This window comes from Schistocerca serialis, chromosome 5, assembly GCF_023864345.2.
Source record: "Schistocerca serialis cubense isolate TAMUIC-IGC-003099 chromosome 5, iqSchSeri2.2, whole genome shotgun sequence".
Classification (NCBI taxonomy): domain Eukaryota; kingdom Metazoa; phylum Arthropoda; class Insecta; order Orthoptera; family Acrididae; genus Schistocerca; species Schistocerca serialis.
In genome coordinates this window covers 103,295,944-103,323,306 of record NC_064642.1, presented here as the reverse complement: position 1 = coordinate 103,323,306, position 27,363 = coordinate 103,295,944, and the positions used below count along the sequence as shown (strand labels likewise).

The window sequence follows — 27,363 nt, the reverse complement described above, 5'->3', positions numbered from 1 at the left end:
TCATACCACACTTTTTCCTTTGTGGCTGGCGACAATACCTATGCCAATTAAAACAATTTAGATCACCCATAAACACATTCCGTTTATCTCTCATCCCCGCTGCAACATCAATAACATCAATGTCTTCAAATTCCATTGCAAGCCTCCCTGTTGCAGGGAGATCCTTAGGTGCATTAGTGCACAACCTCCTAAATATTACCGCTGCCAATCCCCTCAGAAATACATGAAGTGCCCTTTGCTCGCTTCCTGTAACGACACCTTGTTCGCCTCATGACTCTGCGTTAATTCGTACGTAAGAATGCAAATTTTCCTAATTCCATCTGAAAAAATTCTGTATGGCTTGATTGATACTTAACAGTCACAAAAAAAAAAAAAAAAAAAAAAAAAAAAAAAAAAGAAAAATCGCGCACCATTCTGCTTCTTGTATGTTTAAAATAATTCTTGCTTTATTTGCTTAAAAGTTGCTGCCTTGTTTAATTCTTCCGAGCATCCTAAAAAGGGCTTCAGTTCTCATGCAAAAAGCATTCTCGCCACTTGCAACATTTGTTTATCTGGTCCACTCCCGATCGCAGCAGACGGCAAGAGATGTTCCTCAAATGATAATACATTCGTGAATGCACTGCCAGAAAATGGAGTAAAAGGTTCACAATAGCTACACAGCATATTTCCATTAACAAATACAGATGATACTTAATCTAATATTAACAGGGACGTCTTCATTTCAAATGTAGTGTCTAGTGAATAACTTGAAAACTAGTAAAGCTATCTTAATGGAGTCACATAGGTATTGTTTTTATATCAAACTGAGGCTACATACGGATTTTCATCTCTCTCAGTCTAATTTTTGTGGCCCTCAAATTTTCGTAAAAAAGCCCATTTTGACCAAAATATTCCTCCGATCAAGTTGAGACTTGTAACTTTTGATTGTGGCATACATTCACACATTCTGCACAATTGTTTTGCTTTCTAGCTCCCATATTTAGCGACACTTATTTTTTTCTTAAAATAATATTCATTAGATCATTCTGACACTTCACAATGTAAACATTAATATACTGAAGCATACGCTAACAAAATTTGGAAAACTTATTTTAATTCTTAATTACACTCTTAGACTACGGTGCTACACTTTGTCTACCCATAGCCGCATCATGATGACGTGGCGCTAATGGTAGTGAACTGGGTTAAGTCCGGGACGCTCACTCCGTATCTCTCCTAACATACAGCGCTTGTTTCGTTACACGAGGTGTGGTGACATTGTTGCCCTCTCCGGCTATTTCCGCTGTGTAGATTTCACTATATGCCGACTCGAAATCCTATTGTGTACGTGTTGCTATAATCTACACGTCACCACTCTACGCTTACTGGCCAGCGGTAGCTAATGCAATGCATCACAGCACCGTATTACAAATTTCACCCAAGACTAGGTAATGGGGCTAAAACGCCGATCTCCAAAAAATGCTTAAATTTTCATCAATTTCACAGGTAACTTGAGCGTAGTTTCGGACAACGTAGAGATTCTATTTCATGTAACGTGAAGGAAAAATATATGAATCAAGCTCTGATCTCACCAAATCATGAGATACAGTAGGTTGAATATGGCCATCTCGAAAGACACAAGTTTCTACTCTACATCCACTTGACACAGTACCAAGAACAAGAGTAAACTTTGTTCTTTATCACGTCGTCCCATAACTGAAATTTAGGTTCTCTGCCACCTGATTGGCTGTAACGGGGCAAAGCTTCCAAGGAAACCCAAGATATTCCATGCTGCGTTTTAGAAAAACACGTTTCGCTAGCAGACGAATTTGTCAACGACCAAAGGAATAGCGTGTACATAGAAAGGCTGCGCACGTCATCACGTTATTTAGCGCTGCTCGGCGCGCCTCTGTATACTGTTACGCGTTTCGGAAGTCATTCTATGATTGTTTCGAAAGCAAAATAGTGCGTGTGCAACCTTATAAGGTAAGGTACTAGTATTACTGAACGTCCTTTCGATGTCATGCCTTACATTTGTGCAATCCATAACAGCACTCACAAAAGCAATAAAACTGCAAATATACCTGTTTTTTTTACCCATTATTGACGTGGGACAGCAGCTGATCAAATACTTAAGAAAGAAATTCGACAAACAGCTGTGAAAATTAAGAAGTTTTTCATTTCAATTTCACTAACAGTTTCGCCAATTCCGTATTCCATCTTCAGCCCTTGACTGAGTTGACTGCAGTCAGGTCTTCGAAGAAAACACTTGAGAATCCATTACATACAGAAACAGATGGTACTAGTATGCCAAACTCGATAATTTTTTAGAGTTGTGTATAGGGCCTTAAGATGTCCTATTGAATTGCCAAAACTGGAAGCAAAAATAAAACAAACGCTCCTCAAATTCAGGTGCTGTTTGGTGAATTTCTTCTTTAAATAATCAAATATATCTTGTTCGACTGAGTAGTCTTCAAAAGTATTACATCTCAGTGGTTTTGTGCATTTACGCTACACACCACAACAGAACGAATTTTCAAGCTCTTAACTTGGTGCGAACACGTGAATTTATAATTTTACCCAAGATTTCGTAACTTCCTCTGTTTTAATTTTTAAAAACGTGGCAGAAGGTTATTCAGTTTGCTTTGCTCTGGTCACTGTGTTACTCCTCTATGGTATTCTGTCTCTTTGACAGTGACTGACATTCTGTAGGGGAAAAAGTGACTGGCATTGGCGTGTGGCGTGCGGGTACACGTCGTATGAAACAAAAGCCATGATACAGCAGCCACTCTGTAAGCTATAATATTATTAATTAAGAGTCCCGACAGGAAGCTTACACCTGTACTTCGATATGGCAAACCATCCAAGTGAAATGTAACGTATATGGCTGAAAAATCGCTATAAGTAAATTGTGATTCAATAATTACAGACCAATACCGCTGCAAAATATGATACATATCTATACCTATTAGGTCTAATAATTCTTGCTTATACCTCGAAAATTTAAATTTCCCAAAATTTGTTGGTTGATGTAGAAACCCTTTACCTGCTGCAGTTAAATTGGCAGTCTTTTCGGAGTTACAGAAAATTTTGCTCATTTGGACATGATACGGAAATAGACGACTCTTACGTCCCGTTCTCACTGAAGCGAAACAATACATCGTATGATACGTGATGTGACTTGTGAGATGACGCAGTAGCAACCCGGATTATTGGAGCGCGTAGAAACTATTTGAAACCAACTTCCCTGGTACAATGGGACTGCAGCAATACAACACTGATGCGAATCTCTGTTGCATCGACCAGCGCATCAAGCAGTGCTGGTTGCCCTATGAAACTGTATCATACAATAGGCGGAAAGGAAAATTTCAAGTGATCTGATGTGACTCAAAGTGTCTTAAGTAGATGAGGAAATGCTACAACCGTTTCTGTAGTGTGTTTCTCAGTAAATGTTTTACTGTTTGCTTTGTATCGAAATCCACTGTTCTGGGTGAATTTACCATGGTTTGGTGCCACTGTCAAGAAATACGTTTTAAATGGAAGTCCCATCGTTTAACTGTAGAGATCGTTTATTTTACTGCACAACCATCATTTCGACCTCTTGCCATTGTCAAGTGCCACAATTTTGGACACGATCAGACTTTTGCGAACTAAGTCATCATGAACTATATTAAACCAGTCTATATAATGTAGGTGTCACACAATTAAAACGAGAACATATTTACGAAATATATGGGAGAAATAAAAGAAACTTGCGTGACATACATTGAACAATTGTGCCATAAAACGGTCACCAAACACAGTTATCACATGCGTAAGCACCATCATCTCAAGTCACACTGTCAACAAAGAAACAAAAAAAAAAAGAAACAAATTTAAAGAAATTGAAACTGTTTCGGGATTCGTGCATATTTACCGGCAGTCAGTCATTCTTATTCGACTGTGAGAAAACTATTAGTTAAAAAGATGATTTCTTTTACATCTAATAATCTGATTTCACAGGTTGATGATGAATTTTTTGCCATTGCCCATAGTTATTGTGATTTTTCGAAATGGAGTAAAACAGAGTGCACATTTTAAAAAGTGTACAGAAAAAAAGTACTGAGAGGACAGACTTCGGATGGTGCATTTCAGGTCATACTACACTGCACATCAAATCTAGCTAACATATCGAGATTGTTTTGAACACTGGAAAGAGAGCCATAAATCCTTCCAGTAAATATCTGACATACACTATGTGATCAAAAGAATCTGGACACCTGGCTCAAAATGACCTACAAGTTCGTGGCGGCCACCATCGGTAGTGGTGGAATTCAATCTGGTGTTGGCCCGCCCTTGGCCTTGATAATAGCTTCCACTCTCGCAGGCATACGTTCAATCAGGTGCTAGAAGGTTTCTTGGGGAATGGCAGCCCTGCACTGGGGAGGGTATCGATGTCGGTCTGTGAGGCCTGGCACGAAGTCGGCGATCTAAAACATCTCACAGTTGTTCTATAGGATTCAGGTCAGGACTCTGTGCAGGACAGTCCATTACAGGGATGATATTTTCGTGTAACCACTCCGCCACAGGCCGTACATTATGAACAGGTGCTCGATAGCGTAGAAAGTTGCAGTCGCCATCCCCCAATTGCTCTGCAGCACTGGGAAGCAAGAAGGCGCTTAAAAAGTGAATGTAGGACTGTGCTGTGATAGTGCCACGCAAAACAACAAGGTGTGCAAGCCCCCTCCATGAAAAACACCACCACACCATAACACCACCGCCTCCGAATTTTACTGTTGGTACTATAGACGCTGTCAGATGACGTTCACTGGGGATTCGCCATACCCACACCCAGCCATCGGATCGCCACATTGTGTACCATGATTCCTCACTCCACACAACATTTTTCACTGTTCAATCGTCCCATTTTTACGCTCCTTACACCAAGCGATGCGTCGTTTTGCCTTTACTGTGGTGATGTGTGGCTTAAAAGCAGTCGCTCGACTGTGAAGTCCAAGTTTTCTCACCTCCCGCCTAACTGTCATAGTGCTTGCAGTGGATCCTGATGCAGTTTGGAATTCCTGTGTGATGGTCTGGATACATCTATGCCTGTTACACATTACGACTGTCTTCAACTGTCGGCGGTCTTTTGTCAGTTAACAGACGAGGTCGGCCTGTACGCTTTTGTGCTGTACGTGTCCCTTCAGGTTTCCACTTCCGAATCACATAGGAAACAGTGGATCTAGGGATGTTGTGTGGAAATCTCTCGTACAGACGTATGACACATGTGACACTTAATCATCTGACCACGTTCTAAGTCCATGAGTTCTGCGGAACGCCCCATTCTGCTCTCTCACGATGTCTAATGACTACTGATATTGAGTACCTGGCAGTAGGTGGCAGCACAACGCACCTAATATTAGAAACGTCTGTTTTTTGGGGTGTCCGGATACTTTTGATCACATAGTGTAGGTGAAATCTAGTAGCGACGTGACACACGCAAGGCTGTTGTCACCTGCTATGTACTGTTGCTTTTATTGCTTATTTCCACAAACACGTGCGTCACTCAGCTACGGACTCCCTTGAAGATGTCTCCCGCAGTCGGAGACGAAACGTTGCGAATTGACACAGAATTCATCAACCGACCACGGCATAACAGCCCGAATAATTATAATGGACATGATATTTCCGGCCGTGAATGTCAACATTTTAGTGTCACACAGATATTCGTTAGCGCAACTTTTATTTGCAACGTGAGTGGTACAGTGTGAGTGAGACCTGTGCCTTGTGGGACGATGAGGAGCCTCTGATTTAATGTCTGGCGGCGTGTGCGTTGCAGGAAGGCCCCGCCCGACGGTGGAGTGGTACCGGGACGACCGGCTGGTGACGAACAAGTCGGTGCAGGTGCCGGGCGGGCAGCTGCGCGCCGAGATGGCCCTGCGGGCGCTGGGGCGGCAGGACCTGCGCTCCAGCCTGCGCTGTCGCGCCTACAACAACCACCGCCGACCGGCGCTCGAGAGCACCGTCGTCGTCGACATGAACCGTAGGTACCACTTCTCAGCCCTCGGCTTCAGTACCGTTACTCAGAAAATTACCGTTCCAATGTCTGCGACATTCTTACGCAGCATATTATGTGCTCACTTGACCTGCCAGGGGAGCCGAGAGCCCTAACGCGCTGCTTCCTGGACCTGGGTAGGCGCACCGGCCCCGGATCGAATCCGCCCGGCGGATTAACGAGGACGGCCGGTGTGCCGGCCAGCCTGGATGTGGTTTTTAGGCGGTTTTTCACATTCTCCTAGGTGAATACCGGGTTGGTCCCCACGTCCCGCCTCAGTTACACGAATCGCAGATTTTTGAAACACATTCACACTCTTTCACGATTTTAACTAGACGCAGATAGCTGGGGTACACATATTCCGTCCCGGGGGTATGGGGTGGCAGCAGGAAGGGCATCTGGCCACCCCTTACAATTAACCATGCCAAATCGGAACTTAACCCTGCCGACCCTGCGCACAATGCGGGATCAAGGCGGTAGCAAAAGAAAGAAAGAAAGATTTATGTGCTCACTTGCCATGAATTTTGTGGAGACCAATTCCTTTGTGGATATCCACATGACGTCAACAAGTACCGATCGCATGAGACCCAGCCTGCTCTGTTCGTTCATTAAATGACAGCTCCTGATATTCCTACTGCTTCTCAAACTAGTACCAAGATCAGCAATAAGCTTCTAAATACAAGGATCATTCCGCTTAGTTGGGCTCATTCACACGATTTTGTTCACATCGATCAGTACTAACCGGCACTATCGCAATAATTCCTGCAAAGTAGCAGTTTGAAGTGAGTGTCGATGTACAAGTGAAAGTAGACTCTAGTACTGTCGGCCGCTACCAGATGGTGTTGCTGCTTCCCACATTTGGCGCACTGCAGCAGCACTTATTCCGGCTTGCAAGTACGCTGGTGGAAATAGATAAGACAACATGGAACAATGTAAACATCGGCAGCAGTGGACAGTATGGTTTTTCTAGAGAGAAGGAATCACTACCTCAGACATGAACATGATTTTAATAGTGAAATAGTGGCCATTTGTGGGAAAACACCACCAGGTTGCAGATTTGTGTTATGTTGGGTATCAGTGTTCAGATACGCAGGGCCTGTGCTGAAGAACGTAAAAGCACTGGGTGTCCGGCTGCTGCAAGCATACCAACGCCTAGTGAGTCAATGACGTCATAAGGGGCACAGACGAATCACGTTTGATGCAACAAGTCCATCACGGGGAAGCCTCCACACCAATATGACGTCATAATGAAACGTAATATTATCGGAGAAGGGTGAAAATGTATGGCAGAAGAAAAGAGCGTATGGTGAAAATTGATCAATAGATGGCGCTGCATGTGTCAGAATACGTAAACGAAAACACCCCTTCTCCTTTCACAAGATGCTTCAATCCCTCCAGTGATCCATGGATTTTCACATCGCTGTTGAATGTCTTTACTGATTGTCTTATGCGGCATGCTATTTTCAAATAACAATATGAGTTTATCATGAAATAGATTAAGTTTGCTTTTGTTTCATCTACTTTGGCAGTACTTTCGAGTTTAACTTTTGTCAATGCTTGCGTCTGTTCAAAGGTTTAGTCAGCATTGTTGCCCTCTGGTACTTGAGTATCTGAAGATGAAGAACGTGTGTGCACACCGGCTTCGCCGTGCCCTCACCTCCATGTAGAGGCAGACTCGTGGGAAGATATGCCGACACTTAGGGCAGAGTTCTTTTAGGTGTGGCTGGCGTCGATGAGTCATGGTACTTCCATGAGACTCCAGAAAAGAAACGCCAGTTTATGGAGTGGCAGAGTACCGGGAGTCCTCCTCCCAAAACGTTACGCTTGGGACTATTGGAATAGAAGCAAATGGTGACTTTGTTGTTGGACAGGGATGTGATACTGCTGGTGCACACTTCCTCCCATCCTCAAAAGTGATCAGTACCGGTGTTCACCGCACCACTCCATCGACACATTCAACATTCTCTTCTGTGAAGTACCCAGTAGATAAGAAAAAGCTGTCTCTCTCCGTAAGCTTGGATAAATTTTCTTGAGACAACCTCAGGTCCACGAGTCAGCGTGGTTTTGGAAAGCTACACTCGTTCGAAACTCGGCCTGCCCCTTTCCTCACATGATATACTGCAAAATATGTATGAAGGGTGTACGTAATTGCACGATGTGGTATGACCTGTCCTTACCTCTCACCAAGCATGGATAGCTCTGACAAGCTGAAAGTGCCTGCGAACCCAAGCCCTGCAAGATAAGCAGATCCCAGACACAGTGACATTTAGACATCAGAATAATAGTGGTTATACATGACCTAAAATGTGACAATGAGGAAGAAGAAACATCTGACTCAGACCAAACAACCGAACATTTACCTGTACTGAATAATTTTATTACATTAATGACCACAGACAGTGGGTTCACGTCTCGTCTTTGGTGACGAAGGAAGATCCTATGGACTTACGAAGATCCTGTACAGTTAACACAAGAATATTTTAATGAACATAACTTCAAGCAAGACAGACACATCCAAATTTACCAAAACAATTCTTACACTAGCGTAATATCAAGAGAAAAACAAATACTAATCTAATATCAAGCACTCTGAACTCAAGAAAATGTAGCCCAAGAATATTACACTGATAGTGTTATAGAATGATACAATTGACTGTACGCTGACTACTCTATTGTAGGTGCATAATATCGTCTGTCTTCCGAATGCCTCCCGCGAATTTAGCCCCAAGAGCACACGGCAATACATGGCTGACATGGACATGAGCGAATGAGAAAAAGTGAACAGATCATCTCCAGTCTAAAGCAGAACTGAAGTGAACACACCCTAGTGACTCCCACACTTTCCGCCTGAGCAACACGGTATTTACTTTGTGCAGACTTTGGCGGTAATTCCCGGCCATGGTTGGCTGTGGAAAGCGTCAGCGGCGGATGCGTCGACGCCTTGTGAACCTGTTGATCTGACAGTTCTCTTCTGGCCTTGATTGGTTGTACAGTCGAAACTGCCCTAAGTTTCGCCAGGCCAATAACTATGTTTTTGCCTGTCCAAATCAACAGGCTCTGTCCACTCACTAAGGCTGAGCGATGTGTACACTGTTGCCCTCAAACGTTATACAGAAATTGAGTAGCACAGCTCATAGCTCGTAATCTCCAAGTTGGAGATATTTCAAGATTGTTAACCTAACTATGGGTAATATCAGAGACTGGTCAACACATACGGACACAAAATGTCTTTTACGGAGCCGCGACAGAGCCGTCCAGCACATCTCCTCTCTAGGAAGACAGTGATCTGAATTAATCATTCATAATTGCCTACAATGTTGCAGACTTCCTTTCCTCCCTCCACCCTGTAGGATGGGTTCGCCTCCTGCCACAACTAGTGTCGGTCAATAAGTGCATTTGCTGCAACTTACGTCGTATCTTTGCCCAATGAATTTTCAGGAACAAACTGGGGCATACGTAGTTTTTACCCAGTGCAATGAGCATTCGATATTCTTTCATTTAGTAATAAGCTGTGACCAAACAGGAGCTGTCCACGTGGACTTCATGCGTTCTTCACCCGCGTATCATGTGATATTTGAATGTTAACAACATTCCGAGTGTTTCATGCTGCTGTGCTCCTTTCTGCATCCAAAATGTGGCCTTCCACTTGCATTCCTGAGTGCTTTCTTAGGTTAAAAGTGTTTCACAGAGCAAGTGTAGTTCTCATGCTCTGTACATGCGAGTGGCACGTGAATTTTGTTTATGTCAAGTTGATGACTCACTTTCTGCATTCACGTTACCACGTAAATGGAAGTGCTGAGTTCTGCTTTGAGACCACCCAATTGAATACCCGGCAGCATTATGATGTTTACTTAAGTCGAGGTGTACATCAGAAGACTCGGCCAACAGCTACTCATTGTTGTGCAGTTGAGTCCGCCGAAAATGCCAGGTGCGGTCTGCATGTCACTCTCCTGATTGATATCGGACAGCGAGGGTTAACTCGTTTACGGCTTTCCTATCACTGTGCCAGCTGTGCCCGGATTGGCTGGGAAACCTTGCTTACACTTCAGTCAACTACTACAGAAATGCTACTTGTTTGTTAACAAAAAACTAGGTACATTTTATTAGTATCGAGTTTATTTGAGTCACACCGCGCGGGATTAGCCGAGCGGTCTAGGGGGCTGCCATCATGGACTGTGCGGCTGGTGCCGGCGGAGGTTCGAGTCCTCCTTCGGGTATGGGTGTGTGTGTGTGTTTGTTCTTCGGATAGTTTAGGTTAAGTAGTGTGTAAGCTTAGGGACTGATAACCTTATCAGTTAATTCTCATAAGATTTCACACACACACACATTTGAGCCACACATGAATGTTCTACACAAACAACGTCATTCTAAGAAAAGCCTGGCTTGTGGAGTATCAAATTCATAGGGCTCTTAAGTAGAATCGATTCCTCGATATAAAAATTATGTTTGTTTTTTCTTTTTTTTTTTTTTTCTTGGTCATCAGTCTACTGACTGGTTTGATGCCTGCCACGAATTCCTTTCCTCTGCTAACCTCTTCATCTCAGAGTAGCACTTGCAACCTACGTCCTCAATCATTTGCTTGACGTATTCCAATCTCTGTCTTCCTCTACAGTTTTTGCCCTCTACAGCTCCCTCTAGTACCATGGAAGTCATTCCCTCATGTCTTAGCAGATGTTCTATCATCCTGTCCCTTCTCCTTATCAGTGTTTTCCACATATTCTTTCCTCTCCGATTCTGCGTAGAACCTCCTCATTCCTTACCTTATCAGTCCACTTAATTTTCAACATTCGTCTATAGCACCACATCTCAAATGTTTCGATTCTCTTCTGTTCCGGTTTTCCCACAGTCCATGTTTCACTACCATACAATGCTGTGCTCCAGACGTACATCCTCATAAATTTCTTCCTCAAATTAAGGCCGGTATTTGATATTAGTAGACTTCTCTTGGCCAGAAATGCCTTTTTTGCCATAGCGAGTCTGCTTTTGATGTCCTCCTTTCTCCGTCCCTCATTGGTTATTTTACTGCCTAGGTAGCAGAATTCCTTAACTTCATTGACTTCGTGACCATCAATCCTGATGTTAAGTTTCTCGCTTTTCTCATTTCTACTACTTCTCATTACCTTCGTCTTTCTCCGATTTACTCTCAAACCGTACTGTGTACTCATCAGACTGTTCATTCCGTTCAGCAGATCATTTAATTCTTCTTCACTTTCACTCAGGATAGCAATGTCATCAGCGAATCGTCTCATTGATATCCTTTCGCCTTGTATTTTAATTCCGCTCCTGAACCTTTCTTTTATTTCCATCATTGCTTCCTCGATGTACAGATTGAAGAGTAGGAGCGAAAGGATACAGCCTTGTCTTACACCCTTCTTAATACGAGCACTTCGTTCTTGATCGTCCACTCTTATTATTCCCTCTTGGTTGTTGTACATATTGTATGTGACCCGTCTCTCCCTATAGCTTACCCCTACTTTTTTCAGAATTTCGAACAGCTGGCACCATTTTATATTGTCGAACGCTTTCTCCAGGTCGACAAATCCTACGAAAGTGTCTTGATTTTTCTTTAGCCTTGCTTCCATTATCAGCCGTAACGTCAAATTTGCCTCTCTCGTCCCTTTACTTTTCCTAAAGCCAAACTGATCGTCACCTAGCGCATTCTTAATTTTCTTTTCCATTCTTCTGTATATTATTCTTGTAAGCAGTTTTGATGCATGCGCTGTTAAGCTGATTGTGCGATGATTCTCGCACTTGTCACCTCTTGCCGTCTTCGGAAATGTGTGGATGATGCTTTTCCGAAAGTCAGATGGTATGTCGCCAGACTCATATATTCTACACACCAACGTGAATAGTCGTTTTGTGGCCACTTCCTCCAATGATTTTAGAAATTCTGATGGAATGTTATCTATCCCCTCTGCCTTATTTGACCGTAAGTCCTCCAAAGCTCTTTCAAATTCCGATTCTAATACTGGATCCCCTATCTCTTCTAAATGGACTTCTGTTTCTTCTTCTATCACATCAGACAAATCTTCACCCTCACAGAGGCTTTCAATGTATTCTTTCCACCTATCTGGTCTCTCCTCTGCATTTAACAGTGGAATTTCCGTTGCACTCTTAATGTTACCACCGTTGCTTTTAATGTCAACATAGGTTGTTTTGACTTTCCTGTATGCTGAGTCTGTCCTTCCGACAATCATATCTTTTTCGATGTCTTCACATTTTTCCTGCAGCCATTTCGTCTTAGCTTCACTGCACTTCCTATTTATTTCATTCCTCAGCGACTTGTATTTCTGTATTCCTGATTTTCCCGGAACATGTTTGTACTTTCTCCTTTCATCAATCAACTGAAGTTTTTCATCTGTTACCCATGGTTTCTTCGCAGGTACCTTCTTTGTACCTATGTTTTCCTTCCCAACTTCTGTGATGGCCCTTTTTAGAGATGTCCATTCCTCTTCAACTGTACTGCCTACTGCGCTATTCCTTATTGCTGTATCTATAGCGTTAGAGAACTTCAAACGTATCTCGTCATTCCTTAGTACTTCCGTATCCCACTTCTTTGCGTATTGGTTCTTCCTGACAAATGTATTGAACTTCAGCCTACTCTTCATCACTACTGTATTCTGATCTGAGTCTATATATGCTCCTGGGTACGCCTTACAATCCAGTATCTGATTTCGGAATCTCTGTCTGACCATGATGTAATCTAATTGAAATCTTCCCGTGTCTCGCGGCCTTTTTCCAAGTATACCTCCTCCTCGTGTGATTCTTGAACAGGGTATTCGCTATTACTAGTTGAAACTTGTTACAGAACTCAATTAGTCTATCTCCTCTTTCATTCCTAGTCCCAAGCCCATATTCTCCTGTAACCTTTTCTTCTACTCCTTCCCCTACAACTGCATTCCAGTCGCCCATGACTATTAGATTTTCGTCCCCCTTTACATACTGCATTACCCTTTCAATATCCTCATACACTTTCTCTATCTGTTCATCTTCAGCTTGCGACGTCGGCATGTATACCTGAACTATCGTTGTCGGTGTTGGTATGCTGTCGATTCTGATTAGATCAACCCGGTCACTGTACTGTTCACAGTAACACACCCTCTGCCCTACCTTCCTATTCATAACGAATCTTACACCTGTTATACCATTTTCTGCTGCTGTTGATATTACCCGATACTCATCTGACCAGATATCCTTGTCTTCCTTCCACTTCACTTCACTGATCCCTACTATGATAGATTGAGCCTTTGCATTTCCCTTTTCAGGTTTCTAGTTTCCCAACCACGTTCAAGCTTCTGACATTCCACGCCCCGACTCGTAGAACGTTATCCTTTCGTTGATTATTCAATCTTTTTCTCATGGTAATCTTCCCCTTGGCAGTCCCCTCTCGGAGATCCGAGTGGGGGACTATTCCGGAATCTTTTGCCAATGAAGAGATCATCATGATACTTCTTCAATCACAGGCCACATGTCCTGTGGATACACGTTACGTGTCTTTAATGCAGTGGTTTCCATTGCCTTCTGCATCTTCATGTCGTTGATCATTGCTGATTCTTCCGCCTTTGTGGGCAATTTCCCACCCCTTAGAAAAGAGAGTGCCCTGAACCTCTATCCGCTCCTCCGCCCTCTTTGACAAGGGCTTTGGCAGAATGAGGCTGACTTCTTATGTCGGAAGTCTTCGGCCGCCAATGCTGATTATTTATCAAAATTTAGGCAGTGGCGGGGATCTAACCCGGGACCGAAGACGTTTTGACTATGAATCAAAGACGCTACCCCTAGACCACGGGTACACCATTGGTTATGTTAGGTGGTAAAAATTCTCCTGCCACCTTACAAAGGGAACTAGCAGATTCCTTATTTCTAGATTTCCAGAAAGCGTTTCGTAGAGTTCTCCGTTGTAAGCTGTTGTTACTGAACTTACGATCATACGAATAAGTTCACAGATATTTGAGTGGCTCGAAGATTACTTAAGTAATCCTCAACAGCGAATATTCATAATTGACAAAGGTATCATCAGGTGTGTCCAGAAATGTGTGATAGCACCGGTATTGTTCCCTATATATATAAATAATTTGGCGGACAGTGTGGGCAGCAATCTGTGTTTGATTGCTGATGATGCTGTTGTGTGTTGTAAAGTGTTGAAGTTGAGTGACTGTAAAAGATACAAGACGAGATAGACAAAATTTCCAGTTGGTGTGATAAATGGCAGCTAAATCTAAATGTGGATAAATGTAAGTTAATACAGATGAGTAGGGAGAACAAACTTCTAATGTTCACTTGCAGCATTACTAGAGTCCTGCTTCACACAGTCAATCGTTCTAATATCTGAGCGTAACGTGGCAACGCGAAATGAAATAGAACGAGCATGTGAGAACTGAAGTAGGGAAGGCGAATAGTCAACTTAGGGCTACTGGGAGAATTTTAGGAAAATGTTTTTCACATGTAAAGGAGACCGCATATAGCACTGTAGTGCGACCTGTTCTTGTATACTGCTCGGGAGTTTCCGATCCATATCAGGTAGGATTGAAAGAAGACAAAGAAGCAATGCAGAGATTAACTGCTAGATTTGTTAGCGGTAGCTTAAGACAATATTTAACGGCTACAGAGTTGCTTCAGGAACTCCAACGGGAGTCCCTGGAGAGAAAGCGAGATGTACTTTTCGAGAAACGCTATTAAGAAAATTTAGACAACTGGCATCTGAAGCTGACTACCACATGATTCTACTTAGGGCTTATACAAAGGCATATAGTCTTCTCCCTCGCTCTATTTTCGGTTGGAACAGGAAAGGAGATGACTAGTAGTGGTACAGGGTGCCTTGCGCCATGCACAATACAGTGACTTGCAGAGTATCTATGTAGGTGTTCATGTAGGTATAGTATGTTTTTCCTGGAGGGAAGGAGTGTCTGCTTCAGGCATCAAGAATGGTTTAGTGGCCATTTGTGGGCAAGCAGCAGAAGTAGCAGATTTGTATTTAGTTGTATGTAAGAGAGCAGGTACTGCAGGGACTGTGCTGAAAAACGTGAAAACATTGGGCTTCAAGCAACTGCACGCAGTACAATGCCTAACGATTCAATCAATTTATTATGGGGCACAGGCGAATCACGTTCGAAGAACTGGAGAACGCAACAGGTCTATCGGGCGCAACTGTCCACACCAACTTACGTGAGTATCTGAATATGAAAAAAGCGTATGCACACTGGGTGCCCCATGACCTCACCATAATGCAGAGACAGGAAAGTGAGAGGATATACCAACTTTTGGTGCAACAGTGCAGTGCAGACCCAGCAGAGTTCTTTCAGGTGCGGTCACCACCAGCAAGTCATGATTCTTCCACGAGACTCCAGAAAAGAAACGGCAGTCTATGGAGTGGAAGCATACTGGGTGTCTTCCTCCCAAGAAGTAACGGTTGGGACTATTTATTTGGAAACAAATAGCGACAGTGTTCTAGGATAAGGATGTGCTACTGATGGCGTATTTACTCCCTCCAAATACCACCTTCATAGGTGATCAGTACTGCAGTTCACTGCACCAACTGCTTTGACGAATTTAACGTTCTCCTCCATAGAGGGAGGTACCCAGCGGATAAGAAAGGAGCTGTGGCTTGGAAAGAGCTCACAACTCCCAAACCACCTACAAGCTCATCAGCCAGCTGTTGGTCATTAGCAAACTGTTCGAATTATTGTAGTGGTTCCAACACGTCTTTTTTTTTGGTCATCAGTCTACTGACTGGTTTGATGCGGGCCGCCACGAATTCCTTTCCTGTGCCAACCTCTTCATCTCAGAGTAGCACTTGCAACCTACATCCTCAATTATTTGCTTGACGTATTTCAATCTCTGTCTTCCTCTACAGTTTTTGCCCTCTACTGCTCCCTCTAGTACCATGGAAGTCATTCCCTCATGTCTTAGCAGATGTCCAATCATCATGTCCGTTCTCCTTATCAGCGTTTTCAACATATTACATTCCTCTCCGATTCTACATAGAACCTCCTCATTCCTTACCTTATCAGTCACCTAATTTTCAACATTCGTCTATAGCACCACATCTCAAATGCATCGATTCTCCTCTGTTCCGGTTTTCCCACAGACCATGTTTCACTACCATACAATGCTGTGCTCCAGACGTACATCCTCATAAATTTCTTCCTCAAATTAAGGCCGGTATTTGATATTAGTAGACTTCTCTTGGCCTGAAATGCCTTTTTTGCCATAGCGAGTCTGCTTTTGATGTCCTCCTTTCTCCGTCCCTCATTGGTTATTTTACTGCCTAGGTAGCAGAATTCCTAACTTCATTGACTTCGTGACCATCAATCCTGATGTTAAGTTTCTCGCTTTTCTCATTTCTACTACTTCTCATTACCTTCGTCTTTCTCCGATTTACTCTCAAACCGTACTGTGTACTCATCAGACTGTTCATTCCGTTCAGCAGATCATTTAATTCTTCTTCACTTTCACTCAGGATAGCAATGTCATCAGCGAATCGTCTCATTGATATCCTTTCGCCTTGTATTTTAATTCCACTCCTGAACCTTTCTTTTATTTCCATCATTGCTTCCTCGATGTACAGATTGAAGAGTAGGAGCGAAAGGATACAGCCTTGTCTTACACCCTTCTTAATACGAGCACTTCGTTCTCGATCGTCCACTCTTATTATTCCCTCTTGGTTGTTGTACATATTGTATGTGACCCGTCTCTCCCTATAGCTTACCCCTACTTTTTTCAGAATTTCGAACAGCTGGCACCATTTTATATTGTCGAACGCTTTCTCCAGGTCGACAAATCCTACGAAAGTGTCTTGATTTTTCTTTAGCCTTGCTTCCATTATCAGCCGTAACGTCAAATTTGCCTCTCTCGTCCCTTTACTTTTCCTAAAGCCAAACTGATCGTCACCTAGCGCATTCTTAATTTTCTTTTCCATTCTTCTGTATATTATTCTTGTAAGCAGCTTCGATGCATGAGCTGTTAAGCTGATTGTGCGATAATTCTCGCACTTGTCAGCTCTTGCCGTCGTCGGAATTGTGTGGATGATGCTTTTCCGAAAGTCAGATGGTATGTCGCCAGACTCATATATTCTACACACCCACGTGAATAGTCGTTTTGTTGCTGAGTCTGTCCTTCCGACAATTATAGCTTTTTCGATGTCTTCACATTTTTCCTGCAGCCATTTGGTCTTAGCTTCTCTGCACTTCCTATTTATTTCATTCCTCAGCGACTTGTATTTCTATACTCCTGATTTTCCCGGAACGTGTTTGAACTTCCTCCTATCATCAATCAACTGAAGTATTTCTTCTGTTACCCGTGGTTTCTTCGCAGCTACCTTCTTTGTACCTATGTTTTCCTTCCCAACTTCTGTGATGGCTATTTTTAGAGATGTCCATTCCTCTTCAACTGCACTGCCTACTGCGCTATTCCTTATTGCTGTATCTATAGCGTTAGAGAACTTCAAATATATATCGTCATTCCTTAGTACTTCCGTATCCCGCTTCTTTGCGTATTGATTCTTCCTGACTAATGTCTTGAACTTCAGCCTACTCTTCATCACTACTATATTGCGATCTGAGTCGATATCTGCTCCTGGGTACGCCTTACAATCCAGTATCAGATTTCGGAATCTCTGTGTGACCATGATGTAATCTAGTTGAAATCTTCCCGTATCTCCCGGCCTTTTCCAAGTATACCTCCTCCTCTTGTGATTCTTGAACAGGGTATTCGCTATTACTAGCTGAAACTTGTTACAGAACTCAATTAGTCTTTCTCCTCTTTCATTCCTCATCCCAAGCACATATTCTCCTGTAACCTTTCCTTCTACTCCTTGCCCTACAACTGCATTCCAGTCGCCCATGGCTATTAGATTTTCGTCCCCCTTTACATACTGCATTACCCTTTCAATATCCTCATACACTTTCTCTATCTGTTCATCTTCAGCTTGCGACGTCGGCATGTATACCTGAACACTCCCTCTGCCCTACCTTCCTATTCATAACAAATCCTACACCTGTTATACTATTTTCTGCTGCTGTTGACATTACTCGATACTCATCTGACCAGAAATCCTAGTCTTCCTTCCACTTCACTCCACTGACCCCTACTATGTCTAGTTTGAGCCTTTGCATTTCCCTCTTCAGATTTTCTAGTTTCCCCACCACGTTAAAGCTTATGACATTCCAGGCCCCGACTCGTAGAACGTTATCCTTTCGTTGATTATTCAATCTTTTTCTCATGGTAATCTCCCCCTTGGCAGTCCCCTCCCGGAGATCCGAATGGGGGACTATTCCGGAATCTTTTGCCAATGGAGAGATCATCATGACACTTCTTCAATTACAGGCCACATGTCCTGTGGATACATGTTACGTCTCTTTAATGCAGTGGTTTCCATTGCCTTCTGCATCCTCATGTCGTTGATCATTGCTGATTCTTCCGCCTTTTGGGGCAATTTCCCACACGACAAGAGAGTACCCTGAACCTCTGTCCGCTCCTCCGCCCTCTTTGACAAGGGCGTTGGCAGAATGAGGCTGACTTCTTATGCCGGAAGTCTTCGGCCGCCAATGCTAATCAATTACCAAAATTTAGGCAGTGGCGGGGATCGAACCCGGGACCGAAGACGCTACCCCTAGACCACGGGTACCAGGCGAGTAATATGAATATCTTCGGGGATAGGTGACGACCTGTCAGCTGCTATATCTAATGTAGGAGGCCTTGGATGCTCTTCAAAGGAGGGAGTTCTTCAGTGCAGTAGTCGTCGATGTCTCAACAGTCTCTCAATCAGAGTGGAGGAAGCGGTTCATCTTGTCTGTTTAACATGTGTGTGTCCCTGTCACATTTTCTCCTCACGAATACTATGTCCACGTCAAAGACAATTGTACAGAGCACTTCAACTCCGGATGCATCCGGCAGGATTCGCTCTTGACCCACTCATATTGATTTTGTACGCAGCGGATGTGCGAAAGTCCCAGCTGGTACTCTATGCACAGGGTACGGAGCATGAACCGCTGCTCATCTTGTTCATCAAGCGGTTCCTGCCGCACCCACGCCTCTAAACGTCTGATGAATGGTATCTCTTTTCGGAAGTACTGCTAAATAGCTATTTTCCATCATAGACCGCCATCTCATGTGGGGTGAAAATATGGCTGACCCCCAAATAAGATCGACCTATATTTGTAACCACGCTATTCCATTCTCAGTCACCGAGTGAGGTGGTGCAATGGTTACCACACTAAATTAGCATTCAGGAGGACGACGGTTCAATTCCTCGTCCGGACGTCCTGATTTAGGTTTTCTGTGATTTCCCTACATAACTCCAGCAAATGCCGGGATGGTTCCTTTGGAAGGGCACGGCTGACTTCCTTCCCCATCCTCCCCTAATCCGAAGAGACCGATGACCTCGCTGTTTGGTCTCCTCCCCCAAACAACCCAACCCCAACTCATTCTCAGTCTGCAACCTTCACTACCGTCACGAGCTGCACTCGCCGTGTATGTGACCACAGTCCATCTATCGTCGAGTAGAAACCCATTGTATGGGGCAACAGAGTGGTGACGAGGCTCCACGGACTCCGGAACAGGATAATCCATTTTGCCCTGCAACTGCCTCAACATTTCCCATCCACTGACACCTAAAGAACCTTGTACTTCCTACCCGCTGAAAGTTCCACTGAATTGCATAACTCTTCTACCAGAATCCAGCACAATCACCAAATCACAGCATACACACACTTGAGAAAAAGTGCAATGCCTGAACGCCGTGAAATGGCTCCACGTGCTCCGATAATATCGGTATCACCGATAAAGAGCTATCCCAAGCTGAAATGCAAGACAAGAGAAGCGACCAACCACTTAGGAAACAAAACAGAAAGCCATTCAGTAAGAGGCACAGCTATGGAGGCATGAACTTCACGGAAAATTGGGCAACACGAAAATACCTGTCGTCACTACAGCTTGATTGCTTCGTTGACGATAGATATCCATCGACAATTTTAGAGCGATGTTTTAGAGCATTCTCCTTATAGCCCAGAATATTCCCTAAGAGAAGGATTTTTGGATCAGAAAGCACAACGAAAATGAAAACGGACAGAAAGCGGACGTTATTGACTGCTTAAACCATCTGGCAGCAACTGAGTGTGCAGAAGGCCCAGGAAAGCTTGTGGAGTACTATGACAAATGCTAAAATGTAACCGACAGCACCGTAGGAAAATAGCTAAATTATCATAACATGTTGTAGAATAAGTTTTCTTTTTTTAATTTCAATAAAAATGTCAGGATAGGTAAACGTTCTTTACTTTTAGAACGACTGTCGTATTAAATCGAAAATTCTTATCTAAGACCATGGAACTTGCTGAAGTGCTGGTCCTCGTCTACATATTCACCCTTCAACGGGACACAGTTTTGTAAATATGGATCACTGTGGTGTTACCTAGAAAAATTTTATCTGCGACCATGGAACTTGGCGTTCGTCCTCCTCTATACATTCACACTTCAGTGTGACATACTTTCCCGAATATGGATAACTTGTGGATACCTTGATTGTGAAACTCCAAATTTTGGCTGTTTAAGAAATGTTAAACTTCGAAACACGGCTTGTCTTCATTCTGGGTACATAACGATTTCTTCGTGCCTGGAAAGTGTATGTTAGTTTTTGCCGTTTCAGATGAATATGGGGAGGTGACCCAAAATCTGGTAGACCAAAGAAGTAGCATGTCTGTGTCCTGAGCTGCACAGCTGAGCGTTCTAATGGAACAAAACACCACCCTGGACGGTTTCTTGTGACGCTTAGTTTTGACAACCATCCCTAGCCTCATCATCAGGAGGTATCAGCAGTTTGATCTTGCGACAGTTTCCCCATTATGAGCATTATCTGTTAGTACTAAACCATCAATCAGCATCACCTTGCCCGATGGTGGCTGAGTATGCGCCTTTCTCGGCGGTGATTAATCCACTGTATTCCCCTAATTGTTTTGCTCCTTTCTCTCGGCGTCATTGGGATACACTCAGCAGTATGGTATGGCTATAATGGCTACAGACATCCTCGGAATTGCCGTGACATTGATGTGTAAGATGTTGCAAACCGATACATGACTGATTTTTGAAAACAGATCCATTCGACTAGCACCTCGATAGAGATACATGTGAAGAAAACGGTTCTAAGATGTCAGTTTTGCTTAAGTTTGACCATGAATTTATATGATAAGTTGATTTGGAGAAAGTATCGTGAAGCAAATTTTGATTACTTCAACGGGAAATAGTTTACTCCCAGATTCAATGTATGGAACCAAGTCAATATTTGGTAATAAATTCAAAAATAATAAATGGTAAAATTACCGAAACTGTTTCATAAATAATGATGTAACAGGCTGTAATTTTACTCAATTATAACTGTGAAAGCCAAATAAACTCGCATTTGGTCATGAGCATGCGACAATAGGAAGTTCTACTGCATGTTAACACAGTTCACGTAGTTTGACATCTGTCAAATGTAAAATTTCCACCGATAGCGGGCCTTGCACCAACAGCGAGAGATCTGTTTTGCCATGATACGCCGGCGTTCGGAATCTAATGGCGGAAGTCACCATATAACGTGAGTTTCCACATATAACAATAAAACATGTAAATGTGCTTGGTAAAAATACCACACACATGCATAAAAACGCACCCCTTCACAAGACACATTAATACATGTGCAATAACAGCTATAATAAACAGAAGGAAATAAGCGAGTGGGGAAATAGTGATGACTGCTTTTAAGGAATAAAGAATGTCGAAGACAGGTGAACACGCTTAACAGAAACTCGATTTCTTAAAGAAAAGCAAATATCAGAGAAGTTTCTCACAAGAAGAGAATATGTTACAATTTTAACTGTTTCCCAATGCTTTGAATCTTTATTCAGCGTTAGAAAGAGTGAGAGTTATACATTGCGGCTTATCTGTTCGTAGTCTGTGCGATGTGAATTTTACAATGGGTCGTCAATGGTGGAAAGGTAATTAAAACAAAATTGTTCAAATGGCCCTAAGCGTTACGCAACTTAACATCTGAGGTCATCATTGCCCTAGACGTAGAACTACTTAAACCTAAATAACCTAAGGACATCACACACATCCATGCCCAAAGCACGATTCGAACCTGCGCGGTTCCGGACTGAAGCACCTAGCACCGCTCGGCCGCTGCGGCCGGCTGATTAACACGATTCCATCATTCAAGAAACTACAGTGGATGTATAGACTCGCTTAGTATTTGATTCTTCTGGCGGCAGTATCATTCTCTGTTGTAATCCTTTGTTTAGAGGGCGGTGAGACGTAAGTGTTACTGTAAAAATCCAAGTTCATGTCTGGCCGGTTACGACGTTCCTTACACACACGATTCTATTACCAGAATCTCATATACACTACTGAGACGATATAGCATTTACTTTAACTCACCGATCCGGAATCTTCGTTACATCGGCTTTTAACACGAGTATCTCGATCTCGAATTCACAGTCGTGGTGAAAATAGTGCCACTCGTAATAAACAGTTCAAATGTCCGTATGAGGCAGGTAATGTTTTAACAAGTGCAGAAATTCAATGTCCGCCCCTGATAGCTGAGTGGTCAGTGCGACGGAATGTCATCGACACGCAAGTCGCCGAAGTGGCGTCCACTCGGAAGTCTTCCACCAGGCGAACGGTCTACCAGACGGGAGGCCATAGCCACACGGCATTTCAATTCAGTAAATTGCAAACATGATAAGAAATTTAAAGTACATTAGTTCATGCCACTGAGACAGATGCAAACGTTCGGTTCCACAGTGACACTCACTGCCCATTCGCATTTACATTGACACTGCCATTCATAAAAATCCGCGAATCTCATAGAGTTTAAACATTCTAACCTTTTCTACCATAAAAACACAGGAGAACTGCTGAACATCAGTAACGTCCTGCCACTATATTTCGGCGCAGAGTCTTCTGGCCATCTTCAGGTGGGTGCCACTGTAGTAGTACTGGCGAGTATGCGCTGAGCTCCGCTATTTAAAGCCTTACTGAAGTGGCATTGCGCATGCGCTGCTCAGCGTGCGCGTTCATAACAACTCCGTGCGCTGCGCCTCGCGCCCTCCACGGTGAAAGCTTGGCTTATCGATATCAGGTCGACTACGAAGTTTCTCTGTAACAGGATTCCAAGCAGAGTTTAGCTGATAACCGCTATCTCGATTGATGAGAGTCTCGTTGTCAGACAATCTTAGTTCCACAGATTCATTGATAATCGAGCTCTCAAAGTTTGATATATGGGCCAAAATTTTTGTGTCGTTGTAATTCATGGAATGGTCTGTGGAAATACAATGTTCGGCGATTGCGGACTTGGTGGGTTGGAGAAGGTGAGTATGTCGTTGGTGTTCCACAATGCGTTCGTGTTGTTTTCCCTATATTTGATTTGCCGCATTTACACGGAATTTTGTAAACACCTGATTTACGCAGGCCCAGGTCGTCTTTAACGGATCCCACCAGTGATGAAATTTTGGAAGGAGGGCGAAAGATGACTCTCACTTGAAACTTTCTCAACATTCTGCCTATCTGTGAAGAAATATTCCCAATAAATGGTAGATAAGCAGTCGACCAGAAGGCCTCTTCCTCTTCCTTGTTACGTCGTTTGTAGGTCTTCATCACTTTGTTCACTTGTCTAGGTGAAAAGCCATTCTTCAGAAATACTTCTTTTAGGTGTTCCAGTTCCGCTTGAAGACTGTCGGCGTCAGAGATAGTGTGGGCACGGTGGATCAAGGTTTTGAGAACGCCCATTGTTTGTGCTGGATGGTGGCAACTAGTAGCTTGTAGATACAGTCTGTATGAGTGGGCTTTCTGTATACCGAGTGACCAAATGTGCCATCACTCTTCCGTCGCAACAAGACGTCTAAAAATGGTAAACAACCATCTTCTCTACCTCCATGCTAAACTTTACGTTTTCATGTATGGAGTACAAGTGACGTAAAAATTCTTGGAGACGGCCCAGACCATGAGGCCACTCTATAAAACTGTCGTCAACGTATCGCCAAAATACTGTCGGTTTAAAAGTGGAACAATCAGTACGCCGCGAAAGCTTTAAACATCAAGTCTAACCTTTTGTTTCTGATGGTTCACATTTATATTTAGTCCGAACTACGTAAGAAACACAAAAACGCGACTGTAAAATTTGTGTTGGTTTCTGTCCTACGAGGGAATAGAATGGTTTGCAATACACACAGGAACACGCCACGCCATTCCACATCCACTGACTCTCAGTCTTCAACACTAACTAGCGATATCGCTGTCACATCGCAGTTCGTTTAACAGTTATGCATATGAAATTTGTATGCATGTTGCCTAATTGGGCAATGGATTCGCCTTCTTCAGTGGTGATGCAAGTGTATGTCCGATCTCCGGCGGGAATCTCAGAGTAGCGAGCATAGAGGAAATGGGCAGGGACTTCAGATAGGCAAAGCTCGGTGGGAGTGTACGTCGGCCGTGAGGCGTGGTGAGATAGTCCGCGCAGTGGCAGTAACACTGTGTCATCATCGATGGACGCCGGCACGGTAGCTCAACGTGTTCGGTCAGAGGGTTAGCTGCCTTCTGAAAAAAAAAAAAAAAAAAAAAAAAAAAAAAAAAAAAAAAAAGTGAGTGATCGGATCAACGATGAACTTTAAGAAGTGTCACTGGACGTCAGCCCCGAACATACACAACGAACAAAAGAAGATCAGAAAAAAATGGCGTAGTAGAAGGTACTGGGTTCGAATCCTTCTCCAATACGAATTTTCACTCGTCGCCTCTGATTCCGCGTTGTGTCCCGTTAGCTGACATCAGTAATTGTTTATCTTTCCTGTCTTCTCTTCATCTTCAATTTACATGTAATATGAAAAGTAGTTACACATAATGTATTGAACAATAGACTTACAAAGTAGATAAACCGTACGTTGAAATTTTGCATACTTAGTTAACAGGAGATTCACTTAAAAACCCAAATAAATCAAAATAGTCACATTTCATACTATGGAACAAAACAAAAGTATTGCAGACCATTTAAGATATATGTAAAGAGTAAACGAAAAAGAAGAAAAGAAAGAAGAAAAAATTTTCAGTCGCAGTCTTCACGTGCAGTGGTCTCGGAACACAATGCAATTCACCTTCGATATTTCCGCTTCTTTACTCTCATTGTCGGACACTCCTTACTTCGTAACTCGGACCTACTTGACCACACTGGACACACCTGCTAAACCTAACCGCCCTCTAATTCGACAGTGGAGTGTTGCCGTAAACTGCCGCTAGCTCAGCATGGACGGCTGCTGCGTTGTCATCCTTAAACTGAACAAAAGCAATTACCACAAAACGCTCCACTTCATCAACGGTCTGCGCCGTTTTGTTTCGTCCTGCAGCTGTATGAAGCTGGGAATTCATTGTGTACAAAGAGTGGAGGCACGTACTATTCAACCACGATATTATTACAGCTAGCCATTACCAGAGCACGCTGTGATATTACAGTAAACAATCACAGTGGTAACTAAGAAAAACTCATAGCACTGTCATTGCTTTCACGTCAGTGGTGCCTATACCATATTACACGGGAACGGCAGGCGGACAGTAGCGTCCTAACTCCGAGATTTAATAACACCTACACAGAAACGAACAGTTAAAATACTTAACCTTTGTTTGTAAATGATAATTAAAGCTTCATACTCCTAACTCGCTGTAGTCTCCCTTCAGTTTTGAGAAGCCCAGCCTGCCACCGCCCCTCTGTCAACACTTTCCCACTTCTCTCCATCTGAGAGTGACATTCCGAAACTAAATTTTTTCACTGTTTTTTGGAGCGTCTCTACATGAGCCTCTCCATCATTTGGTTTAACATTTAACTTAATGAACCCACCTCTGCACCTCAATTCTGGGGAAAAACTGTAAACTACATAAAAAAGAGACTGTGCAGCTTAGTGTGTATACTGTATAGTGCCACAATGTATATTACCTTTATTTCACCTCAAATTTTACTAAGATTTTTGGTAATTATCGGAGCGCCACACGCATATTCAACACATCTACATCTGCAACTACATGGATACTCTGCAAATCACATTTAAGTGCCTGGCAGAGGGTTCATCGAACCACCTTGACGATTCTCTATTATTTCAATCTCGTATAGCGCGCGGAAAGAATGAACACCTATATCTTTTATCTTTCCTTACGAGTTCTGATGTCCATTATTTTGTCTTGGTGATCGTTTCTCCCTATGTAGGTCGGTGTCAACAAAATATTTTCGCATTCGGAGGAGAAAGTTAGTGATTGGAATTTCGTGAGAAGATTCCGTCGCAACTATAAACGCCTTTCTTTTAGTCATGTTCAGCCCAAATCCTATATCGTTTCTGTGAGACTCTCTCCCATATTTCACGATAATACAAAACATGCTGCCTTTCTTTGAACTTTTTCGATGTACTGCGTCAGTCCTATCTGGTAAGGATCCCACACCGCGCAGCAGTATTCTGAAAGAGGACGGACAATCATAGTGTAGGCAGCCTCCTTAGTAGGTCTGTTACATTTTCTAAGTGTCCTGCCAACAAAACGCAGTCTTTGGTTAGCCTTCCCTACAACATTTTCTATGCGTTCCTTACAATTTAAGTTGTTCGTGATTGTAATACCTAGGTATTTAGCTGAATTTACGGCTTTTAGATTAGACTGATTTATCGTGTAACCGAAGTTTAACGAGTTCCTTTTAGCACTCATGTGGAAGACCTCACACTTTTCGCTATTTAGGGTCAACTGCCACTTTTCGCACCATTGAGATACCTTTTTTTATCGTTTTGAAGTTTTTTTTATCTTCTGATGGCTTTATTTGTCGATAAACGACAGCATGATCTGCAAACAACTGAAGACGGCCGCTCAGATAGTCTCCAAAATCGTTAATATAGATAAAGAACAGCAAAAGGCCTATAACACTACCTTGGGGAACGCCAGAAATCACTTCTGTTTTACTCGATAACTTTCCGTCAACTACTACGAACTGTAACCTCTCTGAGAAGAAATCAGAAATCCAGTCACATAACTGAGACGATATTCCATAAGCACGCAATTTCAATATGAGCCACTTGTGTGGTACAGTGTCAAAAGGCTTCCGGAAATCCAGAAATACGGAATCGATCTGAAGTCCCTTGTCAATAGCACTCAACACTACATTTGAGTAAAGAGCTAGTTGTGTTTCACAGGAACGTTTTTTTTTCTAAACCCATGTTGACTGTGTGTCAATAGACCGTTTTCTTCGACGTGATTCATAATGTTTGAACACAATATATGTTCTAAAATCCTGCTGCATATCGACGTCAACGATATGGACCTGTAACTTAATGGATTACTTCTACTACCTTTGGTGTGACCTGTGC

The 27,363-nt window shown here is 43.0% G+C and overlaps 1 protein-coding gene across 1 annotated transcript in view; it reads left to right on the top strand.

Annotated features, from left to right (window-relative positions):
• The window catches only part of LOC126481344 (nephrin-like), a 990,728-nt gene that overhangs the window by 676,556 nt on the left and 286,809 nt on the right, over window positions 1-27,363 (top strand). The window contains exon 5 of the mRNA XM_050105036.1: window positions 5,798-6,001. Coding sequence (XP_049960993.1) covers window positions 5,798-6,001 — 204 coding nt within the window. The remainder of the gene's footprint in view (window positions 1-5,797; window positions 6,002-27,363) is intronic.